The 23,704-nt window shown below is 39.7% G+C and overlaps 1 protein-coding gene across 9 annotated transcripts in view; it reads right to left on the bottom strand.

The window, feature by feature from the left end:
- RALGPS2 (Ral GEF with PH domain and SH3 binding motif 2) overlaps window positions 1–23,704 on the bottom strand; it is a 277,132-nt gene that overhangs the window by 165,493 nt on the left and 87,935 nt on the right. For all 9 annotated transcript variants that reach the window (XR_007358002.2, XR_012669645.1, XM_048860736.2 and 6 more), the window contains one exon: window positions 11,449–11,532. Coding sequence is in view for 7 of the 9 variants with exons in the window: in XM_048860736.2 (XP_048716693.1) it covers window positions 11,449–11,532 (84 nt within the window). In the remaining 2 variants the exon portion in view is untranslated. The remainder of the gene's footprint in view (window positions 1–11,448; window positions 11,533–23,704) is intronic.

Below are 23,704 nucleotides of genomic sequence, written 5' to 3'. Positions count from 1 at the left end.
GCCTGCCCGGCAGAAGATGGTACAGTACGACTGCTAGCAGTCCGTATCGCCTGCCCGCTCACCATAAGACGGTTCAATAGGACTGACTGCAGGACTAAAGAGAATGACCTGGTCAAGTCACTCCAAATTTAGTCCCTGCGCCCATGTCTGCCCAGGCGCTCCCAGCCGACGTGGCCAGGAGCACCTCGGACATGACGATGACGGCTACCAGTCGTACTGTACCGTCTGCTGCCACAAGGCAAGGGGTTGCTGCTACTGTGTAGCAATGCCGTACCGCGTCTGCCAGCACCCAGGAGACATAGGGTGACGGTTACCTGAGCGGGCTCCATGCTTGCCATGGTATGGCGTCTGCACAGGTAACTCAGGAAAAAAGGCGCGAAACGATTGTCTGCCCTTGCTTTCACGGAGGGAGGGAGGGAACGGGGGCCTGACGATATGTACCCAGAACCACCCGCGACAATGTTTTAGCCCCATCAGGCATTGGGATCTCAACCCAGAATTCCAATGGGCAGCGGAGACTGCGGGAACTGTGGGATAGCTACCCACAGTGCAACGCTCCGGAAGTCGACTCTAACCTCGGTACTGTGGAAGCGCTCCGCCGAGTTAATGCACTTAACGCACTTAGAGCGTTTTCTGTGAGGACACACACACTCGAATATATAAAACCGATTTCTAAAAAAACGACTTCTATAAATTCGACCTTATTCCGTAGTGTAGACATACCCTTAGTTTCTTGATAATCTTCCTGTGTCTCTTCAGTGAAAACAATTCATCCCCTACGTTCGCGGGTGCAGGAAAACTGCTACTCTGTGCATAGGCCTGATTTCAAACTTTTCAATGAGACACTGCAAAGCTTTGACTTAGACGATCTTCATTAAGGTAGAAGGATGGAGATGCTTTTTCAGCCTTTTGTACCAAATGGGCACTAAGTGGAGACTGGGCTGCAATGACTGCTCTAGTGCATCTGATGCTTCTTCTTAAGGAACTCTATTAAGATGCTCAAGGTATTGTGATCAATGCTATCAATGAGCTGAGTATCCCCATTTTCTGTCAAAATTGCATATATATTCTGTCCCACTGCTCCTTGATGTCTTAAACATGAGTAGTTTGCTGCTCCATCACGTTGCTACATTTCCTTTCAGAGATCTTTACAACCCGCTTTGAAGTAATGAGATTTCAGCTTTGTTTGTTAGCACTTTAATTTTGTTGTCTGTTTCTTTATTGTGTGCAAAATTCTATTTTGGAAAATGAGTATCTCTATTGGTTTACACCAAGCAGTACAGAACTCATATGGGTGGATTATTGCCTCCTGCTGTTTAATCTCCATACTCACAGGAAACATTACTTCATAAAAGCATCAGCCATACTACTGCAGCAGACTGTTAAAACTGTCTTTTAAGGCCTCCCTTAACTGTATTGTTCCATGGTTGGCTCAAATTCAGCCGCTAGTCTGTCCACTTCACCCCTCCAGCCTCATGGTAGCTCTCCCCCTCTTCACCTGACAGATATCATGCAGTACACAACATGCAAATATCCCTTTGGTATAGCTGATCACTGAGATCCAAGCTAGTGAATAAACAGCACTAGTGTCCCTTCTAACCTACCAGAAGCATATTCTCAGCAGCCACTCTGCATCTGCTGGGCCAGAAGATGGATCTTTCTTTGGTGCTATCCAGGTGGCCAGTGTAAGGCTTCCTGAGCCAGTGAAACAAGGGGTAGGCTGGGTTCCCCAGAATCACTATTGGCATTTCAACATCCTCAAGGGTAATCCGTTGGTCTGGGAAGAACATCCCTCCTTACAGCTCTTTGAGAAGTCATGTGTTCTTAAAGATGAGAGCATCATGTACTTTCACCAACCATCCCACAAGTATTACTGAAATGCCCCCGGTGAACCACTAGAACGTCCATAACCACGGAAAAGTATCTCTTCCCGCTGATGTACTCAGTGGCAAGATGGGCTGGTGTCAGAATAGGATATGCATACTATCACCCCACAGCAGTTTGAGCAACCTCCATTGTTGCAAACTCAGCCACTATTTCCTGTATGTTACCCAGTCACAGTCCTGTGCAGAAGTAGACACTTAAATGATCGCAACTGGAAAATCCACAATGGGGTCATTCATTTATCCAGCTCTAACCTGATTGCCCACTGACCAACAGCAATCCAGCGCTGCACATTTCCAGAGTGTGACCGCCACTTGCTTCTCCACTATGAGTGCAGTTCTCCCTACAGTGCCCCTGAGCTGGGGGTCTGGGTCAAGCTTAGCGCACAGATCCAAAATATGGCTTTTCACATCCACAAGTTCTGCAGTCACTGCTTGCCATCCCAAACCTGCATTATGAGGCGATCCCAACAATCAGTCCTTGTTTCTTGGGCCCAGAAGCAGCAATCCACCAAATGGCACTGCTATATGAAAGTCAGCGGCAGCCTGACAATTTTTGTAGCATCAGTTGCCTCCGGCCACTGCACTTGAACATCTCTGCATCTTCCTCATTGCAATCCTGGTTGTAGCAATATTCATTCAAGTTCTTCAAATACAGGAGGATAATGCATCCTGTGTTTGCATCTCTCAGGATTTGTGATGAGCTGTGCAGGGTCCATGCTTCTGCTAGAAAGATGGTGGATATCAAAAAGAAGTGCACAGGACTGTGGGAGTTGTAAAAAGTGACAAGAAAATTATGGGCTGTGGAAAGCCTTATAAAATGGAGAAAGTGGCATGGTGGGAATTTGATCCCTATCTCCCTGACAACCTGGGCGAACCAATGGTATTCCACAAAGCATTGAGAAAATGTCCCACAAGACACTGATCTAGACAGCAGGAAGGGGTACACTGCAATACCTACTTGTATTGCTCTGCATTTTATATCAGTGCATGCAACTGGGGTGAGTATGCTCAGAACCAGCACAAGCACCCAAATGTGCTTGCACCTGAGTGATAAATAAAAATTGGTGGGGTGACCGGTTTCCCCCGGGGTGCCACATGGAACTGTGGTACCACTGAGTCCACCTGACCCACCAGCCTGGGCTCCCTTTACACTGTATCCCTGAGGCAAGCCAGCCAAGCCCTCCCTCAGGCGTCAGACTGCACTTAACCAGCACACATACAGGTAGGGGCACACGCAGCTACAGCTTTACACACACATGCTGAGATCAGCTAAGGAACTGAGCAGTATTCAAGTGTACACCCCCCCTCTGGAGTGCAAACCCAAAATTATACCGTCTTGTGCTGCACAGAGAACTGCACAGCATAAGTTCATTTACACTTTAACCTCAGGTGTCCTCGTCCTCTTGCAAGGGTTTACAGTCACTTCTGTGATGATGACTCTCAGATAGTCTTCAATCCAGAACTATTATCCATTAATCTCCCCTCACACTCTCTCATCCCTCTTGGGAGTGATAGCTCAGTGGTTTGAGCTTTGGCCTGCTAAACCCAGGGTTGTGAGTTCAATACTCAAAGGGGCCATTTATGGATATGGGGCAAAAATTGGGGATTGGTCCTGCTTTGAGCAGGGGGTTGGACTAGATGACCTTCCGAGGTCCCTTCCAACCCTGATAGTCTATGATTCTATGATTGCTTGTTGTCTCATCTTCAGTTCATTGAGGCCAAAGCCAAGCTCCTAACTTTTCCTCACTAATAGTCTGTTTAAAAAAGAATCCTCACTGTCATGTAGGCCTTCAAACCACAGACTTTTCTCTTCCTCTCCTTCTTTCCCCATATTACAGATGTGACCAATTCCTGTGAATTTTCACACTATTTAAAATATCCTCCCTTGGCTATGCAAAAGGGTGAACTGCCTGTCCATGCAAGGGGTTTGAACATTTAGCATGCTTCACCCTAACTCCCAATCTAAAATGTCATTCCCAACATGATCTCATTCTGACTACACTGCCCATATCCTTGAATACCTCTATTTCCAGTACATTGCTTACCACATTGATCTCATTTTCAAGATTCTCCATCACACAGCCTGACCTATATTTCTCCTACTCCTTCTGCTACACCAGTGAATCCAATCCTTGATGCTCCTTTGTTTTCTTCTCATTCTCCTGTTGCTGTATCCTATTTCATGCTGCCCCGTATGCCTGGAATACCCTTCTAAACCCAGTTAACCAAGCCAACAACAACTCCTCATTAAGGTCTATTCTAAAAATGTTCTTTTGCTGAGTTGCCTATGATGGGTTCTCAAACATTTTCATAGTGTGTAGACTGTATGCTGATAGTGTATCTCATGAAACACCTCACTATTTATTTGTGCTCACATACGATTCCTTTGTCAATGTGTTGCTTTCTAGGCAAGTGAGGCCTTTATAAAGTGTGTTTTAATTCACTGGCTACTGTAAAGAAATGAATTTCAGGAAGGGAATTTTCTGCCCTTTTATTCCGTTCATTTCCTTTGATGTGTGTACGCATGCACGTGTTGGTCTACATACAAATAGAAGGAAATGCAAAGAATGAGAAGTAACACCTACCAAGCCAGGGTACTTATTTTTGAGGGTTCAAATTTGCTAGCTGTTTACCAGAAACCACTTACCCTAAGCCTAACCCCGCCCCCCCCCCCCCCCCAAAAAAAAAACAACTGGTGCTCCTGACTCAAAAAACTTAACAAAATTCAAACATAACGAACAAGAATCATGAGGGTTAGATATGAAGGGGAGACACAGCATAAGGATTACAATAATAAATTTATGTGGTTACTGTGACATATGCAGAATTTCTATATAATCTAAGACGACGGAGATGTAATAATTTTATGAACTCTGTATGTGACCTGGTCAGTAAAGTTATCGTAAATTGGGTTATAAAAGACTTTTCTGTAGGAGCATAACAGGGGCCTGTGGGGAAAAAACAAGCAGGGAAGCAACCTTTGAACAAATACTTGTGGGACAATTAAAGACAATGGAGGAAACTATTAGCTTTGAGGAGGATTCTATGTCCTGTCTCTACCAAAGTAATACAGCTGATCTTCCAGTGCTGCAAATGAAGAGATCAAAAGTTTTCTTCATGCACACAAGTATATGGCTTTATTAATCTGTGGGTTCATGGCTGTGTAGCTTGTTATTTCTGTTAATTCCCTCTCTGTAACCTCATCCTTAGTAGAATGGTTGGAATAATTTATGGTCTTCTCCAGGAGATTTCCTATTGTCCTGTCATGTTTCCTCTTCTACCAGGCTCTTATTATTTCCATTACACCAAACATCTTAATTTGTGATTCATAGTGGTTATATGCTTCATCAAGCTTAATTATCTGCATTCCACAGCAGAATCTAGCACCATTGTTTGCCGGGAACTATTATCCTTTGCTGAAAAGACTAGCCATATTCAGGAAGGCTTCTCAGGAAACAGATCTCACTGACCTACAAAGTCCAATGTGCTGTCTTTGTTCTTTGAGTTTAGCCCTTTACACTACATGGTCTTTTAGATGTACTGAAGGACACATGACCCACTATCTGTAAATCAGATATTTGCCCTTCTTGGGTGGTAAAGGAGAGTAATTGGGCCCTGCAACAGGGTGGTTGAGAGGCTGCCAGGGGTTTTTGTTGTATTTGCTTTCTTCTCCCACTCGGACACCACATGTCAAAGGCCCTGAACAGGCTTATAACACTTATGCTGTAGTCAGATAAAGATTAAAATTCCTTTAATGAATCTTCTCTTCCCTAACTTGAGGGGTAGGGGTTAGGGCGGGGGTGAGGGAAGGTCCAGAACAACCAAACACCAAATAAACACCAAACAAAATGCATCTCCGGGGGGTGTCAGCATTAGTACTTGGAACAGGCAAGTGCCAGACAACCTACTGGCTCACTTCCATCTTTTTACTGATTCTATTCCCCTCTTTAGCATCCCATTTTATACAATTTCCTGTTGCTGCAGCAGTTACTGGTCTTGATGATGATGCCTTGTTTCCAGAGATGTGTATTTTGGCTATAATTCCCAGACCTATAAACTAACCCCCGAGGAAGAAGATTAAAAATTAACAAAAATCCAGACAGCCTCTTAAGGTGCTTGGTCACCCTGTTAGAGGATTACTTCTGACTGAGCTTACCGATGCAGTATCTAAAGAAGGCGTCTTCCCCTCACCTTAAAAAACCACCGGACCTCTCACTTGTGGGGACACTCTAGGCTTAGTTCAGTTTCTTGGCCTACTCAACATCTACTTGCAGCTACTAGAAGAGATGATAGGGCTAACATGGGGTGAGTGAGTGGAGTGTTTGTGTGGAAGGATAGCAGAGAATAGGGGAAGGAAGCTGTGGCTGGAGGATAAGCAGCATGGGGGGGAAGGAACGACAAGTGACCCACTTCCTCCTTTCATGGCAGTTCTAGCTCCATCTCCTCTAAACCCCACCCTACATCAGACCCCATTCAACAGAGAATAGCTCCCATCTGGCTCTCGCATCATTGAACTGGTATAGTCTTTTTGAGGAGCTGTGTCATCTTAACTCAGCTAGGCTAAAATTAAATAATCTATACAATTACTGCCTTTCTCCTAGTTTGTCTTTATCGGGTATAATGTATCTCGTTAAACTTTCTCTAACCTTTGAATTTACACTGAAATTGTGTGATCAATTGTGACACATTGTACCCAAAAGCAACACACTACCACCCCCATATTTACCATGGTGATATAATTATGAAGTGTTTGTAGAAAATATGCCTTGTGAGGTATCATTTTAAAAGTCTTAATCTGTTAAACATTAATATCCTGTTGGATTGTATGTGCTATCGTATATGAAGTTACGTATGTTGTGAGGATGGGAACACCCACAACCAGCCTTTTACGTACAACAATGAAGATGCCAGACAGCACTGATGGCTCATTAAGGGGAATGCACATACCCACAAGGATTACCTCAGGAACAGAGATAGCACGTGCACAATGGAAGCTGTTTGACTCACATCACAGCAAAAGATCTTTCCAGCAAGCGGGAAGAAGCTATAAAAGGGGGAATTGACATAATTTGTTCTCACTCCCCCCACAACTCGACACCTGAAAACACGTTTGGAGAACAAAGACTGAACTGGGGAGGTGGTCCCAGGCTGAAGGGATTTCTAGCCTGTGTGTGGAAGATCTGTGACCTGCTTGTATTGTCTATCAGGGTGAGTTTCAAATCCTGTCTAGCTTATAGAACTCAGAATTCTTTCTTATTTTTATTTCTTCGGTAATCAACTTTGATCTGTGTGCTATTATTTATAATCACTTAAAATCTACCTTTCTGTAGTTAATAAATCTGTTTTATATTTTTTACCTAAAACAGTGTGTTGCTTGAAGTGTAAAGAAAAATCTGCTCAGGCACAGGGGCTGGTGCATTGTCCTCTCCGCATTGAGGGAGGGGTGGACTGGGTAATGAATTTACACTGATCAGGCTTCTGATCAAGGCAAGACGGTACAGCTCTGGAGTCCTAGACTGGGGTGGCACTGGCTGGAGTCTCTCTATTGTTGGTTCATGGATGGCTCGTAAAAGCATTCACGTAACTCAGCTGGGTGTGTCCATGCCTGTGAATGTTTGTGGGAGTGCAAGTCCTGGAGGGGTTTGCAGTTTGTCACATTATCAGAGTGTGAGAGGGAGCCCTGGTTGGTAAGATAGAGGGCTCAGCTGTACCCCAGTTCCAGGTTGCCCCAAGCCTTCAAAAGGAAGTCATGGCCAGCTTTCATATTTTGGCAGGGAAGGGAGTATTAAATCACTTACAGATGCTTTTCAGCAGTATTGGTCTGCTGATAGTATTTTGGAAGCAACAATGATTATGTGCAGTAGACTGAAATTCATCAGAGAACTTTACACTATGTTTACACTGCAAAGTTTGGTCAACAAAAGTTAAGTTGACATAGAGCTGCCTGTGCACGCCCCCGTATCCTTCATAGAGATATTGTTATGATAGGAGTATGGCATGATTATGATGTATTTTGTGCAACATAAGACATGTGAGATCATTGGAAAGGTTGTGATTTACTAAATATGATTATCCTATTTGTATGCATGTATCATTTCTATATCTGAAGTTAGGAATATTACAAGTGGGTTTACACAGGGGGAACACCCACCAGACAGAATGCAATCAGTCTAGATGGCTCACTGTGAGAAAGAGCCATTAGAGAGAGCAATAGGTCTTTGAAGATGCTAATCTCCCACCTTCTTGGGTTCCTGGGGACGCTGCAAACAGCCTCCGAGTCATGGCTGCTATGGCCCAACAGAGACATGTGACCAAGTCATCTGGTACTGGAATCCATCTTGGAATATCAGCGTTTTTCCACTGACCGGGGGTGGGGATCAAACTTGGAAACAAAGGATTCTCACCATATGCAAAAACTATTTAAGGCAGGGGAGTCACATAAGCGTGATATCAGAGTGACATCATCGTGGTTTATTCTTCACTAATTCCCAGCCCAAGAAATAAGGCTGCTGGAAACACCTGAGAAATAGAGACTGAGCTGAGAGGGGTCGTGAGAAGAAGGGCTGAGCCCAGGATAGAGGTTGTTTGGAATAGGTGAAAGGAATAGCTGGAGTTTTAAGCTGCAAGCAAGTCTCTGCAATCTGCCTAAAACATCATTTAGAGTGAGAATTTGCTATTTGTAACCAATTTCTTTAGTATATTAATCTTAAATTGTGTTTTGTTTTATTTGTGGGTAATCCCTTATAATCACTTAAAATCTATATTTTGTAGTTAATAAACTTGTTTTTGTTTTGTCTAAAACCCAGTTCATAGAATTCATAACCGGGGGGGGGGGGGGGGGGCGCGGAGGAGACAAAAAGCTGTTGCATATTTTTCTCCACATCGAGGGAGGGAGTGAATTTAATGAACCCTGAGAGACTCCAACAGAGGGGAGAATTATTGCATCTGATATACAGAAGTATGGCATTATTAAAAAAAGTTACATAATAATAGAGTTCCAAGGGGTCCAGAGATATAGCTATTTAAAGTACGGCTGTCGATTAATCACAGTTAACTCACATGATTAACTCAAAAAAATTAATCAAGATTAATAGCAGCTTTAATTGCACTGTTAAATAACAGAATAGCAATTGAAATTTAGTAAATACTTTGGATGTTTTTCTACATTTTTGTATATATTGTATTGTGTGTTGTAATTGAAATCAAAGTGTGTATTATTTTTTATTACAAATATTTGCACTGTTAAAATGATAAACAAAAGAAAAGTATTTTTCAATTCACATCATACAAGTACTGTAGTGCAATCTCTGTCGTGAAAGTGCAACTTACAAATGTAGATTTTTGTTGTTGTTATATAACTGCACTCAAAAACCAAACAATGTAAAACTTCAGAGCCTACATGTCCACTCAGTCCTACTTCTTGTTCAGCTAATTGCTAAGACAAACAAGTTTGTTACATTTACAGGAGATATTGCTACCTGCTTCTTATTTACAATGTCATCAGAAAGTGAGAATAGGCATTTGCATGGCACTTTTGTAGCGGGCATTGCAAGGTATTTATGTGCCAGATACGCTAATGCCCCTTCATGCTTTGGCCACCATTCCAGAGGACATGCTTCCATGCTGATGACGCTCATTAAAAAATAATGCGTAAATTAAATTTGTGACTGAACTCCTTGGGGAGAGAATTGTATGTCTCCTGTTCTGTTTTACTCACACTTTGCCATATATTTCATGTTATGGCAATCTTGGATGATGACCCAGCACATGCTGTTCATTTTAAAAACACTTTCACTGAGGGTTTCACAAAACGCAAAGAAGGTACCAATGTGAGATTTCTAAAGATAGCTAAAGCACTTGACCCAAGGTTTAAGAATCTGAAGTGCCGTCCAAAATCTGAGAGGGACGATGTGTGAAGCTTGCTTTCAGAAGTCTTAAAAGAGCAACACTCTGATTTGGAAACTACAGAACCCGAACCACCAAAAAAGAAAATCAACCTTCTGCTGGTGGCATCGGACTCAGATGATGAATATGAACATGCGTCGGTCTGCACTGTTTTGGATAGTTATTGAGCAGAACCAGTCATCAGCATGTCCCCTGGAACGGTGGTTGAAGCATGAAGAAACACATGAATCTTTAGTGCATCTTGCACGTAAATATCTTGCAACGCTGGCTACAACAGTGTCATGCGAACGCCTGTTGTCACTTTCAGGTGACATTGTAAACAAGAAGAGGGCAGCATTATCTCCTGCAAAGGTAAACAAACTTGTTTGTGTGTGCAATTGGCTGAACAAGAAGTAGGACTAAGTGGACTTGCAGGCTCTAAAATTTTACATTGTTTTATTTTTGAATGTAGGTATTTTTGTACATTTGTGATTTCAACTTTCATGATAAAAAGGTTGTGCTATAGTACTTGTATTAGGTGAACTGAAAAATACTATTTCTTTTGTTTTTTTACAATGCAAATACTTGTAACCAAAAATAAATGCAAAGTGCACATTGTATACTTAGTATTCTGTGCTGTAATTGAAATCAATACATTTGAAAACGTAGAAAACATCTAAAAATATTTAAATAAATGGTATTCTATTGTTTAAACAGTGTGATTAATCGCACGATTAATCATGATTTTTTTTTTAAATCATCTGACGGTCCTAATTTCAAGTAATTGTTCAGACAACTAAATTATTTAACATGATATCAGGGACTTACATAAAAAGTTGCATTTTCAAATAAAAACTGAATAAAGAAGACAAACTGACTTTCATAAGCTTGAGCAAATGGAGACATTTTGGCTGAGACAAGGTGGATGAGGTAATATGTTTCACTGGACCAACTTCTGTTAGTGAAAGACAAGTTTTTTGAGCTACACAGAGCTCTTCTTCAGGTCAGTCTGGCTGATAAATTATGTCGAACAGGAGACTCACTGGCAATTCAGTTTAGCACAATCAGACAGGCTGTTTGCGATTTGTAACAAGCTTTAGCCAACTGCTTTTAGTGGTCAGATTTCCACTGCCTTTCATAATTTGGGATTAACAGCGGTATATAACCATCTAGCCACATTTTCAACAGTCTTCTCAGAAGCACAGTAAAAATGTAACCATTCTGATGGAATTCAACACCACGTTTTTTGGGACAAGAACTGCTACACAAATCAAAGACAGTAAATATTCCTATAAATGGGAAAATGTTTCTATTGCATCAGGAACCCATTTTACATTAAACCCTTCATCCAGACCACCTTATGAAAGGAAATGTACAGCAAACATCTGTGGGAAAACCTACTTAATATCTTTTCCTTATCTTATTCATCAAAATTTGTTATTTAACGAAAAAGCTTAATAGAAACAAGCAGGACTAAAAAGCAAATGTGAATTATTGCAAGGTTGACTTGCTCTACAGTAATCACACTGTTGCACCTAAGCAAGCCGTTTACATCACAGGCATGTCAATCCCCAAATATTTGGCAGTGAATGACAAAAATATATAGATTAAACATTCCACTTGGATGATTTTTAACACTGATACATACAATCATGTTGCCATTATTATAATAACTCACATGGTTGAATCTTCTTGTGAAGGCAACTGCATTTGGTGCAGAACTGTACTTCTCTTTCTTATTCCACCCACAACTTGACAATTCCTGGAATATGAGGATGACAATTAGTTTATAATATTTATAGTTTATTGAATGCCATCAGCACACTCAGCATGTTCGGTACAAAACAAAGACAGACATGGTTATATACATTTCAAGGTACTCAAATCTTCATTTTCTTTATTTTGGCAATGAAATGCAAAAATGCACTGAGATAACAAATATGCAGAGTTAAACTTTTTCCAGACTGCTTTGGTATGTTTGCATCTATTGGGTTGGATGCAAATAAGACACAGAAAACAATGAGGTTTTTTTCATGTAGGTAAATACTATTACTAAATTTTCAAAAACTGATTTTAGGGTTTGATCTTGGTTGAATTCAGGGTTTGGGGTATTTTTTTTTTGTTTTCTTGTGTTTTGAAATGGATAAAATAACACAATAGCAATTTGGTGGGTTTCAGACTGAAATTTCTATTTTTAGATTTACATGCAGCCTGGAAGAGCATAGAGGGATGACATGTTTAGAGTTTTTGTTTAAGGTAATTTCTTCAAGATGTTTATTGAAAGAAAAAAATCTAAGAGATATGCATCAACAGTTACATCTTATATACATAATCCAGTATGTTTCATTAAATTGTACACTAAATTTTTTTTAAAATGTTTACAAACAAAACTGCAAGGGCCATCATCTCCTCCGGTGGCTGCAGTGGCAGGAACTAGAATGGCCCCTTTGTTGTGTTAGTTGTTTATCCACAATACCCAGTCTTATTTAAGAGACTGCTTGACAGCCAGCATTGAAAATGTGAATCACTGGCCTTGTAATTAGCCCAGAATGTCATGTCATCAAACAGCCTAGGTAACATGGCAGCAAGTCATGAGAGAAAAACAGGTGATTTCTCATTTAAACCTAAAAATAGATCCCCTAATAATTCATTTACTTCTGAATTCTAACAAATTATTTCTAATTTCTAGTATCTGAAAATCTTTTTTTCAGAACTATCTAATTATGATTTCTTCCCTAATACCTCCCCCCCAACTACCATGAGGATTTTATATGGAAAATGCTGCTCTCCATTGCTATTTATCTACAATTCTAAAGGAGCAGATCTGGTTAAAATGTCTTCCTTCCAAATTGTATAGGTACATGCACCAACAACAATTATACACTTGCCTCGTCTACATCAGACGGCATACACACAGCACATAACATCTACTGCACATAAAGTAATGCAAAATCCTAAACAGTATGGGTCAGATTTTCAGTATGCACAGTTTTGCATGTGCTTAATCATTTATCTATATGCATAAATCGTGGGTTAAGTGCATGCAACAGAGTTTGTTTGCATGAATACCGAATACTTGTATTTTGACAATCTGGCCCATAGTGCCACTAGAGTGCCAATTATTAAATGGCCAAATAGCAAAGTAACTTCATTTGTTTCAATTTATTACTGTCTCTCTCAAGCCCTTAAAATTGTGTAACTGTTTAAATACCACAGACACAGCAACTTATCAAAATCAAGCATTACTCCATGCTTCCAGTTGGTTTCCACTTTATTGGTGCAACAAAATTAACACACAACTATTGTATTCAACACATATGGTGCTTAATCACAATCACACTGCGAAGGCCTCCTCAGCCCCACAAATCCCCAGTAACCCCCTCCCATCCCAGGAAGCACCTCACATGACTAACAGACATGGGTACATTAGAGAGGCAGGAGGTCTCAAATAGTCAAGACCTAAACCATTTTAGGGCTTCAAATATAAGAACACACATTCTTAAATTTCATATCAATATGATATACAATACACTGTATACGGTTAACATAGTACCAACAAGAGACCACAAGTATTTCCAAAGTGAATCTTTGAGATTACAGACTTTAATTTGTCAGACTGGTTGCTAAGAGATATGTGATGCCTTTGGAAGTATAAATGATTACTCCCAGCTGTAGAATTGAGTGGAAAGTAGGAGGCTTTTCTAATTATTGATGAAAAATCCTTGTTCCTGCAGTGTTCTGAACGCTCTCTCTGTGGATCTCGTTCATATGCCAAATGAGCAAGTGATCTTGGAATGCATTACATTCACATTCTACGGAGCAAAGTTTGGTAATGAGTGACTGGTCAAAACATAGGGCCTCTAATGATAATATGAGTGAGAGACGGCAAATCTTGAGACACATCCATGCACCCAACTGGAATGAGAAAATCACTTTTGATAAGTACTCAGTGTGAAAGTCTCCATTTGGAATCCCCTGTACTTGAGGATCTTTGATGTCCAACAAGGGCCTGATCACTCCAGACCTTTTCTGTATAGTAAAAAAGAGATGGAAATAACTTTGGATAACCTTCCTGCCTCTTTGTCTTTCAGTGGGAGCAGTCCTCTAAACCATGTTAGATATATTCAAGCAAAATAGATGGCCAGACAGAAGAGATTCACCTGTGGCTTAATTATTCCTACACAATGAGAATTCTATTTTCCTGTCCTCTTTCTCAGTGGGGAAGGGGAAGAATCTTTCAATGGGCATGACCATTTATTTTGCCTCAGCAGTCACAGCCACATCCCTGGTATCTGCACCAAACAGTAGGTAGGGTTTTTTGGTCCTGGAATTTATATTTCATGAGATGTCTATTAAGGCACTTCTCTTTCAATGGCTATTTTCATTCTGAACCGATCAGTTCCTCAACAACTGCACTGATGGGAAATAAGTTTCAGTTTTTGAGCTGGAGGGAAAATATTTCCCCTATAAAGAGACTGGATTTCTGCTTGATTTATTCTGGAGGTACAACTAAGATCAGTGTCTCCTTACAGCGGTTTTAAAATATTCATGAGGAAATAGGCTGTTCTCTGAGGGAATCTGATTCTTCAGAGTCAGATTCTAACAAATCTCTTTCCTTGAGTGATGTAGAATCTGAGGTGTCATATTGAAGATGGCTATACTGCCTTCTTTGTATTTTTCTTGTAGCATTTTGATTAGTCAACCCTGTTAATTAATTCTGTGAGAATGGGTGCAGAGAATCAACCCCAGCTATGTTTATTTTATTTTATTTTTTTACTTTGAAGGAGATTTTGGCAGTTATAAGGGAGTCACTTGAAGTTCTCTGGGATGACTGCCACTAGGCTGTGTGGGCTTAGGAACTGGGGAGACTGCAGAAGGAAAGAAGCCAGCCTAATTCACCAATGCCATCACTGTTCACCAAAGGGAGGGGACCCCAGAAGTAAAATAAAAAAGGGGAGAAAAATGTGTGGGTATTTCTTCAAGGAAAAAAAAATTAAATTTAAAGGGAAAGCCTGCCAGGCTGCCCTGCAGAGACAGACACACACCAGGCAATAATATGGTGGATAAGCCCTTTTCTCACCTAACTTGTCCTGAACAAAACATTAGATACCTCCAGTAAAATCAGTGGAGCGGACCAGGATTCATAAGCAGTGAATCAAAAGATATGAACCAAGCAAAGGAATAGTGCTGATTTACTCCACTAAGTTGTAGGTGAAATGGAGTGGCCACCTTTTTTTTTTTTTAATCTCTAAAAAGCTCCTATATTTATTGAAAGTGAATTCTGAGTTACACTTTTGATGTTTGATGTGACAACAATTTAGGTAACACAAAAACCAAGGTCTTGAGGGTGACACTGGTAATTTCAGGTGACTGTTCGAAGTTTAGACTCTTGCACTGACAGCTTTCATAAGAGTAATGTAATGTGAATGCTATTTCTATTTTATCCATCACTTATTTTTATTGTTCTGCAAATGTGCAAAAACAACAACAAAAAGGTTCAAAGCTCAGCAAGGAAGTCTATTTGGCATGATGCTTTATAACTCACAATACAATAAGGTGAATAAATTGAAGGAAAAGAAGTGTAGAGCAACAAAACACTTTATGCAGTATACATCATGACACACTAAGCATCTTGCTTGGAAGTTATTAGTTTATGTGACCCACCAAAAGTATTTTTGTGAATGTAGCTCAGTCTCTTGAGAACCTCAGCTCTTATTTTCTCTCAAATTGAGTTACTCACAGAACAGTAGTTTTTAAAAGTCCCAGCAGGAGCAAACATTTTTTCTACAGCAAAGAGCAACACTTAATGTGGAAACTACAGAACCCGAACCACCAAAAAAGAAAATCAACCTTCTGCTGGTGGCATCTGACTCAGATGATGAAAATGAACATGCAGTGATCTGTATGGCTTTGAATTGTTATCGAGCAGAACCAGTCACCAGCATGGACACATGTCTCCTGGAATGGGGATTGAAGTATGAAAGGACATATGAATCTTTAGCACATCTGGCATGTAAATATCTTGCGACGCTGGCTTCAATAGTGCCATGAGAACGCCTATTCTCACTTTCTGGTGAGATTGTAAACAAGAAGAGGGCAGCATTATCTCCTGCAAATGTAAACAAAGTTGTTTGTCTGAGCAACTGGCTGAACAAGAAGTAGGACTGAGTGGACTTGCAGGCGCTAACATTTTACATTGTTTTATTTTTGAATGCAGTTTATTTGTTGTAACCCTGACTTCAGTACCGGGAAAAATGGTTTAAACTATAGTAAAGAACAAAATTGTCAGACACGTAGATGAACATAATTTGTTGGAGAACAGTCAACATGTTTTTTGTAAAGGGAAATCATGCCTCACAAATCTACTAGAATTCTTTGAGGGGGTCAACAAGCATGTGGACAAGGGGGATCCAGTGGATTTAGTGTATTTAGATTTTCAGAAAGCCTTTGACAAGGTCCCTCACCAAAGGTTCTTAAGCAAAGTAAGCAGTCATGGGATAAGAGGGAAGGTACTCTCATGGATTGTTAACCAGTTAAAAGATAAGAAACAAAGGGTAGGAATAAATGGTCCGTTTTCAGAATGGAGAGAGGTAAAGAGTGGTGTCCCCCAGGGGTCTGTTCTGGGCCCAGTCCTATTTAACATTCATAAATAATCTGGAAAAGGGGGTAAACAGTGAGGTGGCAAAATCTGCAGAGGATGCAAAACTAGTCAAGATACTTGAGAGACTGCAAAGAGCTCCAGAAGGATCTCTCAAAATGGATGACTGGGTAACAAAATGGCAGATGAAATTCAATGTCAATACATGAAAATAACACACATTGGAAAACCTAATCACAACGGTATGTACAAAATGATGGAGTCTGAATTAGCTGTTACCACTCAAGAAAGAGATCTTGGAGTTATTGTGGATAGTTCTCTGAAAACATCCACTCAATATGCAGCAGCAGTCAAAAAAGCTAACAGAATGTTAGGAACCATTAGGAAAAGTATAGATAAAAGAGTAAATATCATAATGCCACTATATAAATCCATTGTACACCCACATCTTGAATACTCCATGCAGTTCTGGTTGCCCCATCTCAAAAGAGATATATTAGAACTGGAAAACTTACAGAGAAGGGCAACAAAAATGATTCAGGGTATGGGACAGCTTCCATATGAGGAGAAATTACAAAAACTGGGACTTTTCAGCTTGGACTAAGGGGGGATATGACAGAGGTCTATAAATCATGACTGGTGTGGAGAAAGTAAATAAGGAAATGTTATTTACTTCTTCTCATAACACAAGAACAGGGGCCACCAAATGAAATTAATAGGCAGCAGGTTCAAAACAAACAAAAGGATGTGTTTTTTCATACAACACACAGTCAACCTGTGGAACTCCTTGCCCGAGGATGTTGTGAAGGCCAAGACTATAACAGGGTTCAAAAAAGAACTAGATAAATTCATGGAGAATAAGTCCATCAATGGTTATTAGCCAGGATAGGCAGAGATGTTGTCCCTAGTCTGTTTGCCAGAAGCTGGGAATGGGTGACAGGGGATGGCTCACTTGATGATTACCTGTTCTGTTCATTCCCTCTGGGCCACCTGGCATTGGCCACTGTCGGAAGACAGGATACTGGGCTAGATGGACCTTTGGTCTGACCCAGTATGGCCATTCTTATGTACATTTGTAACTTTCACAATAAAGAGATTGCACTACAGTACTTGTCTTAGGTGATGTCAAGGTTCCTTCCCCACTCTGAACTCTAGGGTACAGATGTGGGGACCTGCATGAAAGACCCCATAAGCTTATTTTTACCAGCTTAGGTAAAAGCTGCCACCACCAAAGTGTTACACAAAGAACAGGGGAAGTGCCCACTTGGAAACGTCTCCCCCCAAAAACATCCCCCCAAGCACTACACCCCCTTTCCTGGGGAAGGCTTGATAAAAATCCTCACCAATTTGCATAGGTGAACACAGATCCAAACCCTTGGATCTTAAGAACAAGGAAAAAATCAGGTTCTTAAAAGAAAAATTTTAATTAAAGGAAAAGGAAAGGAATCACCTCTGTAAAATCAGGATGGTAAATACCTTACAGGGTAATCAGATTCAAAACATAGAGAATCCCTCTAGGCAAAACCTTAAGTTACAAAAGACACAAAAACAAGAATATACATTCCATTCAGCACAGCTTATTTTATCAGCTTTTTAAATAAAAACTCTTTAACTCTTTATGGGAGTTCTGACCTGCATTCCTGCTCTGGTCCCGGCAAGAGCATCACACAGAGACTTTGTTTCCCCCCCATTCCAGCTTTGAAAGTATCTTGTCTCCCCATTGGTCATTTTGGTCAGGTGCCAGCGAGGTTATCTTAGCTTCTTAAGACTTTACAGGTGAAAGGGTTTTTCCTCTGGCCAGGAGGGATTTAAAGGTGTTTACCCTTCCCTTTATATTTCTGGCAGGTGAACTGAAAAATACTATTTCTTTTGATTTTTAAAATCAAAAGTGCAAATATTCTTAATCAAAAATAAATATAAAGTGAACACTGTACACTTTATATTCTTTGTTGCAACTGAAATCAGTACATTTGAAAATGTAGAAAACATCCAAAAATTATTTAAATAAATGGTGTTCTATTATTGTTTAACAGTGCAATTAATCACTTGACATCCCTAATTTATTTAATTTCCATTATAAAGACAGAAAAGATAATGCTAGCTGACGCTATATGAAGTATTACTGAAGACTTAGGCAAGCCCACAGCACTTCAGCAAATAAAGCCTAACATTTATTGTACACATAAAAGCAAAATTTTAATAACTTAAAACTTCATTTTGGTGTTTTTTATTCAAACTTATAAGTTCTATTCCTCAGTGAGAAACAGTCATATGCCATGTTGGAAGTATTATAAAATTCAGCCTTTTTGGCTATGCATGCTGTCACGGAGTCCCCGGGCGATGCTCTGGAACTGCTCCCTACAAAGCCAGTCAGGACTCTAGGGAAGTCTCCTTTCTGTGAGCAGTCTGTCTTCAGGACACACAGCTCACACAGCTTCCACCTTCCTGGGTCTGACCTCGGAGCATTCAGCATCCTCTGCCCCTCCGTGCGTGTCCCACAGCGAGTCCGCCCAGGCGGGGTCCTGGGGAAGCCAGAGGGTCCTGCACCCCAACTTCGCAGTCAGATGAGACTCTCAGCCAGCCAGTAAAACAGAAGGTTTATTAGACAACAGGGACATGGTCTAAAACAGAGCTTATAGGTGCGGAGAACAAGACCCCTCAGCCGGGTCCATTTTGGGGGGCAGTGAGCCAGACAACCACATCTGCACTTCACTCCATGTCCCCAGCCAGTCCCCAACTGAAACTCTCTCCAGCCCCTCCTCCTCTGGGCTTTGTCCCTTTCACCGGCCAGGAGGGCACCTGATTCCTTTGTTCTCCAACCCCTTTAGCTCTCACCTTGCAGGGGGGAAGGGCCAGGCCATCAACTGCCAGGAAACAGGGTGTTGGCCATTCTCTGTGTCCAGACCCCTGCACACACCTGCCCTCTCGGGCTCTGCAACGATCATACACCCTTATCCCACCACCTAGATACTTAAGAACTGTATAGGGGAAACTGAGGCACCCCCACAATATTCAGAGGAAACATTAAGAACAGTCCCGCTTCGTCACACATGCTTATAAAGCAAAAAAAAAATTGCCCCCTATTCTAACACTATATTTTTCCCCTCAAACTTAAGTCTCCTTTGGCCTATGGGTCAGCATGGAAAGTTTCAGTTAAAGGGGAGAAAAAGAGCAAATCTGAGAAAACATGAGGGAAAACAAGTGTTTATAACAGAAGTTGTACTGCAACCTTAGTTTTTGCTACTACAAAATAGGTTTTTAGTATATCTGGACGTAGTTTGAAAGAAGCAAGTATACTCGATAGCTACCCATTTATGTAGGGTTTTTTTGTTTTGTTTTTAATGGTTAAACATTTAAGGATAAATCCTGGCTCCACTGAAAGCAATAGCAAAACTCCCAATGACAATGCATTATATGACTAATTACAATCAAGCATAGTACAAATTATCATTTGGTGACCCGAGACCGAAAACCTTGAAGAATAAAATGTACAACTGGTGATACTGGCAATGGTAAAGTAAGCTCTCCTGTGTAGCCATAGCCTAAGCAGGGTGTATAAAAATCAATGATTTAAAAACAAAATTTCTTTTTATTTAAATCTGATTTTTTTTATAAAAAGTTTTGAGGAAAAAACCTATCTAAAGATAAAGATACATTATAGCTCAAAGATATCTCATCATGGAATAGGGAGTATAATTCTAATTCTATATTATGAGACAATATATTCATGTAATGTTTTAGAAAAGTTTTGCAAATGAGTTCCAATAGTTCAAGGATTATGGACCCAATCTTATGGAGTTCCAGGGGCTTCTGTATAGATTTAGGTTAATTTTTCTATCTACCCAATGGGACTCAGAGGTGCTTAGTTTTGCAGTTCTCAAACTGTGGATTTGTGTCTCCAGAGATAACATGTTTGTTAACAGCAAAAAATGCTTTAAAAGATAATTATTATATAGAGGTGAGAAATAACAGACCTCAACCCTATTGTCCCTCTGCAAATTTGTGTACACAGAGTCAACCCCTACCTCTCTCTAAAAATGCAAAGTTTCAAAAAGTTCAATGAATAGAAGATTGTTGGGGGCGGAATAGATCTGGACAAGGAGAAGAAGTCTGGAGATAAATGTAAGAAGGGAGGGAAAGGCAGTAGAAACAAAAGTGAAACTGTTTGAGCAGCACATTCCAGAAGTCTTGAGGTCTTTCTGAGTGTAGCCCTCACTGATTTGAGATCTACCATACCATTCTCTCACTAGAAGGGAAAACCTATAATGGCAGCAGGCCGTAAGAGAGACCCAGTTTGGGAATAAGAACCATTCAAGAAATATATGTTTGCTGATGAGATTTAAAAAAAAAAAAAAAAAACTCACACCAGTGAACTGGTGGAAGTCACTTAAGCACTTGGATTCAGAGACCGTTGAAGTGATAATCTCACTTTTAACAGGAGTAGCTCCTTCTGCCAGTGTAGAAAGACTATTTTCTTCCTTTGGACTAATTCATTCCAAACTGAGAAATTGTTTTGGACCTGAAAAGCAGGAAAGCTTATTTTTCTTTTCCAGATTATGAAGAAACAGGAAAATGAAGGTAAAGACAACTGAGTTAGTTGCAGAAGCCAATATTTTAAGTTTCTCATGTTGACCTGGCTAATATATATATAAAAAATTAAATCAACTATATTTCATTTAACTATTTTAGTTAAAAACAATTTTAACAAAAACAAACCTAATTTTAAAAAAACTTAAATGTTTAACTAAATTCAAAAATTGATATGCTTCTTTTGTTAAAATATGTTTGCTGTTGAAGAAAAAAATCCAGAATACATAACGTTGTTGTTTTAGTTAAATAAAACAATTTAAATGTCTGTCTGGTGATGTTCTCCTCCTAATACAGCATGGCAAGAAAATCCTCCAAATATTAATGATTAACCTATTGAATTGGAGATAGTTCACCTCCCAATGACTTCATAAATATCTGCTTCATTTACCTTTGGTAAATGAAATAACCAAACCATTCACTTTCTGATATAGCTGTAAAACTAATCCTGAAAAGCTTTCAAAATAAATCACTGTTTAAAAATGTAGAGTGTGTACCTTCTAAAAATGAAACCTACATCTATCTCTTGATTTGTGAAGAATATGTATTAAGGTTATAACAACCGACAAGAAGGCACTTTTATGCAGAAATCCATGATTAAATCGAGTCTTCCTGACTAGTGATTTAAATAAAATCCACCCTGAGCCTAAGTACGATTAATAAAAGTGGGCAAGCCACCAAGTATATTTTGAACATCTTATATTTTCCTTATTTTAAATACTGCCTATTTACAAGGACGTATTTCCTAGGCTTATTCATCTGGTCTACAGTAATGGTCTTTCTATATTAGCATAAAAGCAACATTCACCTACCTATAATTAAAGCTATTCTTACAGTTTCTATATTAACCTTTTTTTAAGCTGTGTATTGCTCAGCCATAAATTTGCTTTGAGGCATTTTTGTGTTTGTGTTTAAACACACAACATTTAATTTCCCATACCACAAGCATTGCAACACCCAGATACAAGGTGAATTAAGGACAGAATCAGACCCTTCACACAAAATTTCTTTGCTTTTCATAGTTTCACTACCTTTTCCCTTTTTAAAAAAATAGAACAATTAATTAAAAGTTAATTATTTCCTCAAAGCTTAAAAGATAAAAAGACTGCTAATTGAGTAAATTCTAAATTATATAGATATCCAGTACAATTGCAGAGGTAAGAATTAAAGCACTACTTTTTCCTGATTTTAAAAATAATATCTTAGAACAGGGGTTGGCAACCTTTCAGAAGTGGTGTGCTGAGTCTTCATTTATTTACGCGTGCCAGTAATACATGTTAACGTTTTTAGAAGGTCTCTTTCTATAAGTCTATAATATATAACTAAACTATTGTTGTATGTAAAAGTAAATAAGGTTTTTAAAATGTTTAAGAAGCTTCCTTTAAAATTAAATTAAAATGCAGAGCCCCCTGGACCGGTGGCAAGGACCCGGACAGTGTGAGTGCCATAGGTTGCCTACCCCATCTTAGAAGAACAGAAAAATATGTTTTTATAGGAATATTTTGACTAATTTGCCAGTTGAAGAGACTTAGCCTTTAATTTCAGGACTATAATCCACACAAGAGTTGCATATCATTCATATAACTGCATGTCTGATGATATGGCATTTCGTATATAATCAATGAATACATTTTTCCTGCCACAATAAAATTCAAACTGTAAACTATTTATGAAGATTAATATCGTAGGGCAGTACCACTCTAACGTTGCCTAATATTTGTTTTCATATGATTTTAAACAACTGATCTCACACCGAGCCATTTATTCAGATGCAAAGTATAAATTTCAAAAGGATTAAAGACAAACAAAAATCACAGAAACTAAACAGAAAACCAATCACTATGGTCCCCATTAAAATATTTAAAGTTCTGCCTTTTCCAAGCAAGTAACATGACTTCAAGCACTCAAGTTATTACCTTTACTAAAAGTAGACAGTATCGTGGCATTATAAATCAATTGCAAAGGCAATATTGCGAAGATTTTAAATCAGAACTCCTGTAAATAGCTTTCCCCCCCCATCTCTAATTATTATTACTGTAGGTCATCTAGAACATTCCCATGACAACACAGACTCACTTCCTAAGTGTGTATTCTAGTGTTCTGTTCAGTCTATGTTTTTAAGGTCAGAATCCATGAGCCTTTTACCATTTCCCTTTGAAAACTTGTCCACAGCCTAAAAATTTTGCAGTGTAAGGAAATCCTCCTGACATTTAGCCTAAAAAAAATTTCCTGAAATTTATCCCATTATTCCTTGTTATATTATTTTTTTTTACCCTATCTAAATCATCCCTATACTTGATATTTTGACATGCATAAAATATATCACATGGAAGCTGCAGTCACTTGAACACAGACTGTATTTAGTGTTCAAAAAGGTCTAACAACTTTGGCAGAGAAGGTTTCAAGACTTGGAGAGGGCACCTAAACAGATGGGAGAGGAATCCTAGCCAAATGGAAAAATGAAGGCCAAGGGGGCCCAGAGGGAGGTGAGATGAAGACAGGGCAAGGCTTGTTTGTTTTCGACACTGGTATATTTGAAGTCTGAAGAAGACGTGCCAAATGAGTAGAGTGGTGGATGAGACGCATGCCTGGAGGATAAGATAGGAACAAAGAAGATCAGCTGGGGAATGATGTCAAGGGAGCAGTTTGAAGGAATAGCTAATGGGAGCAGATGAAAGACTTCCAAGTCCAAGAAAGGTGAGAGAGAGGAGAAGAGTCAGGGTTAATGAAAAAACACCATTTTACATAC

The sequence above is a fragment of the Caretta caretta genome, chromosome 8 (assembly GCF_965140235.1).
Source record: "Caretta caretta isolate rCarCar2 chromosome 8, rCarCar1.hap1, whole genome shotgun sequence".
Taxonomy (NCBI): domain Eukaryota; kingdom Metazoa; phylum Chordata; order Testudines; family Cheloniidae; genus Caretta; species Caretta caretta.
Note: the sequence above shows the minus strand (reverse complement) of the source record. Positions and strands in the feature narration are given on the sequence as shown.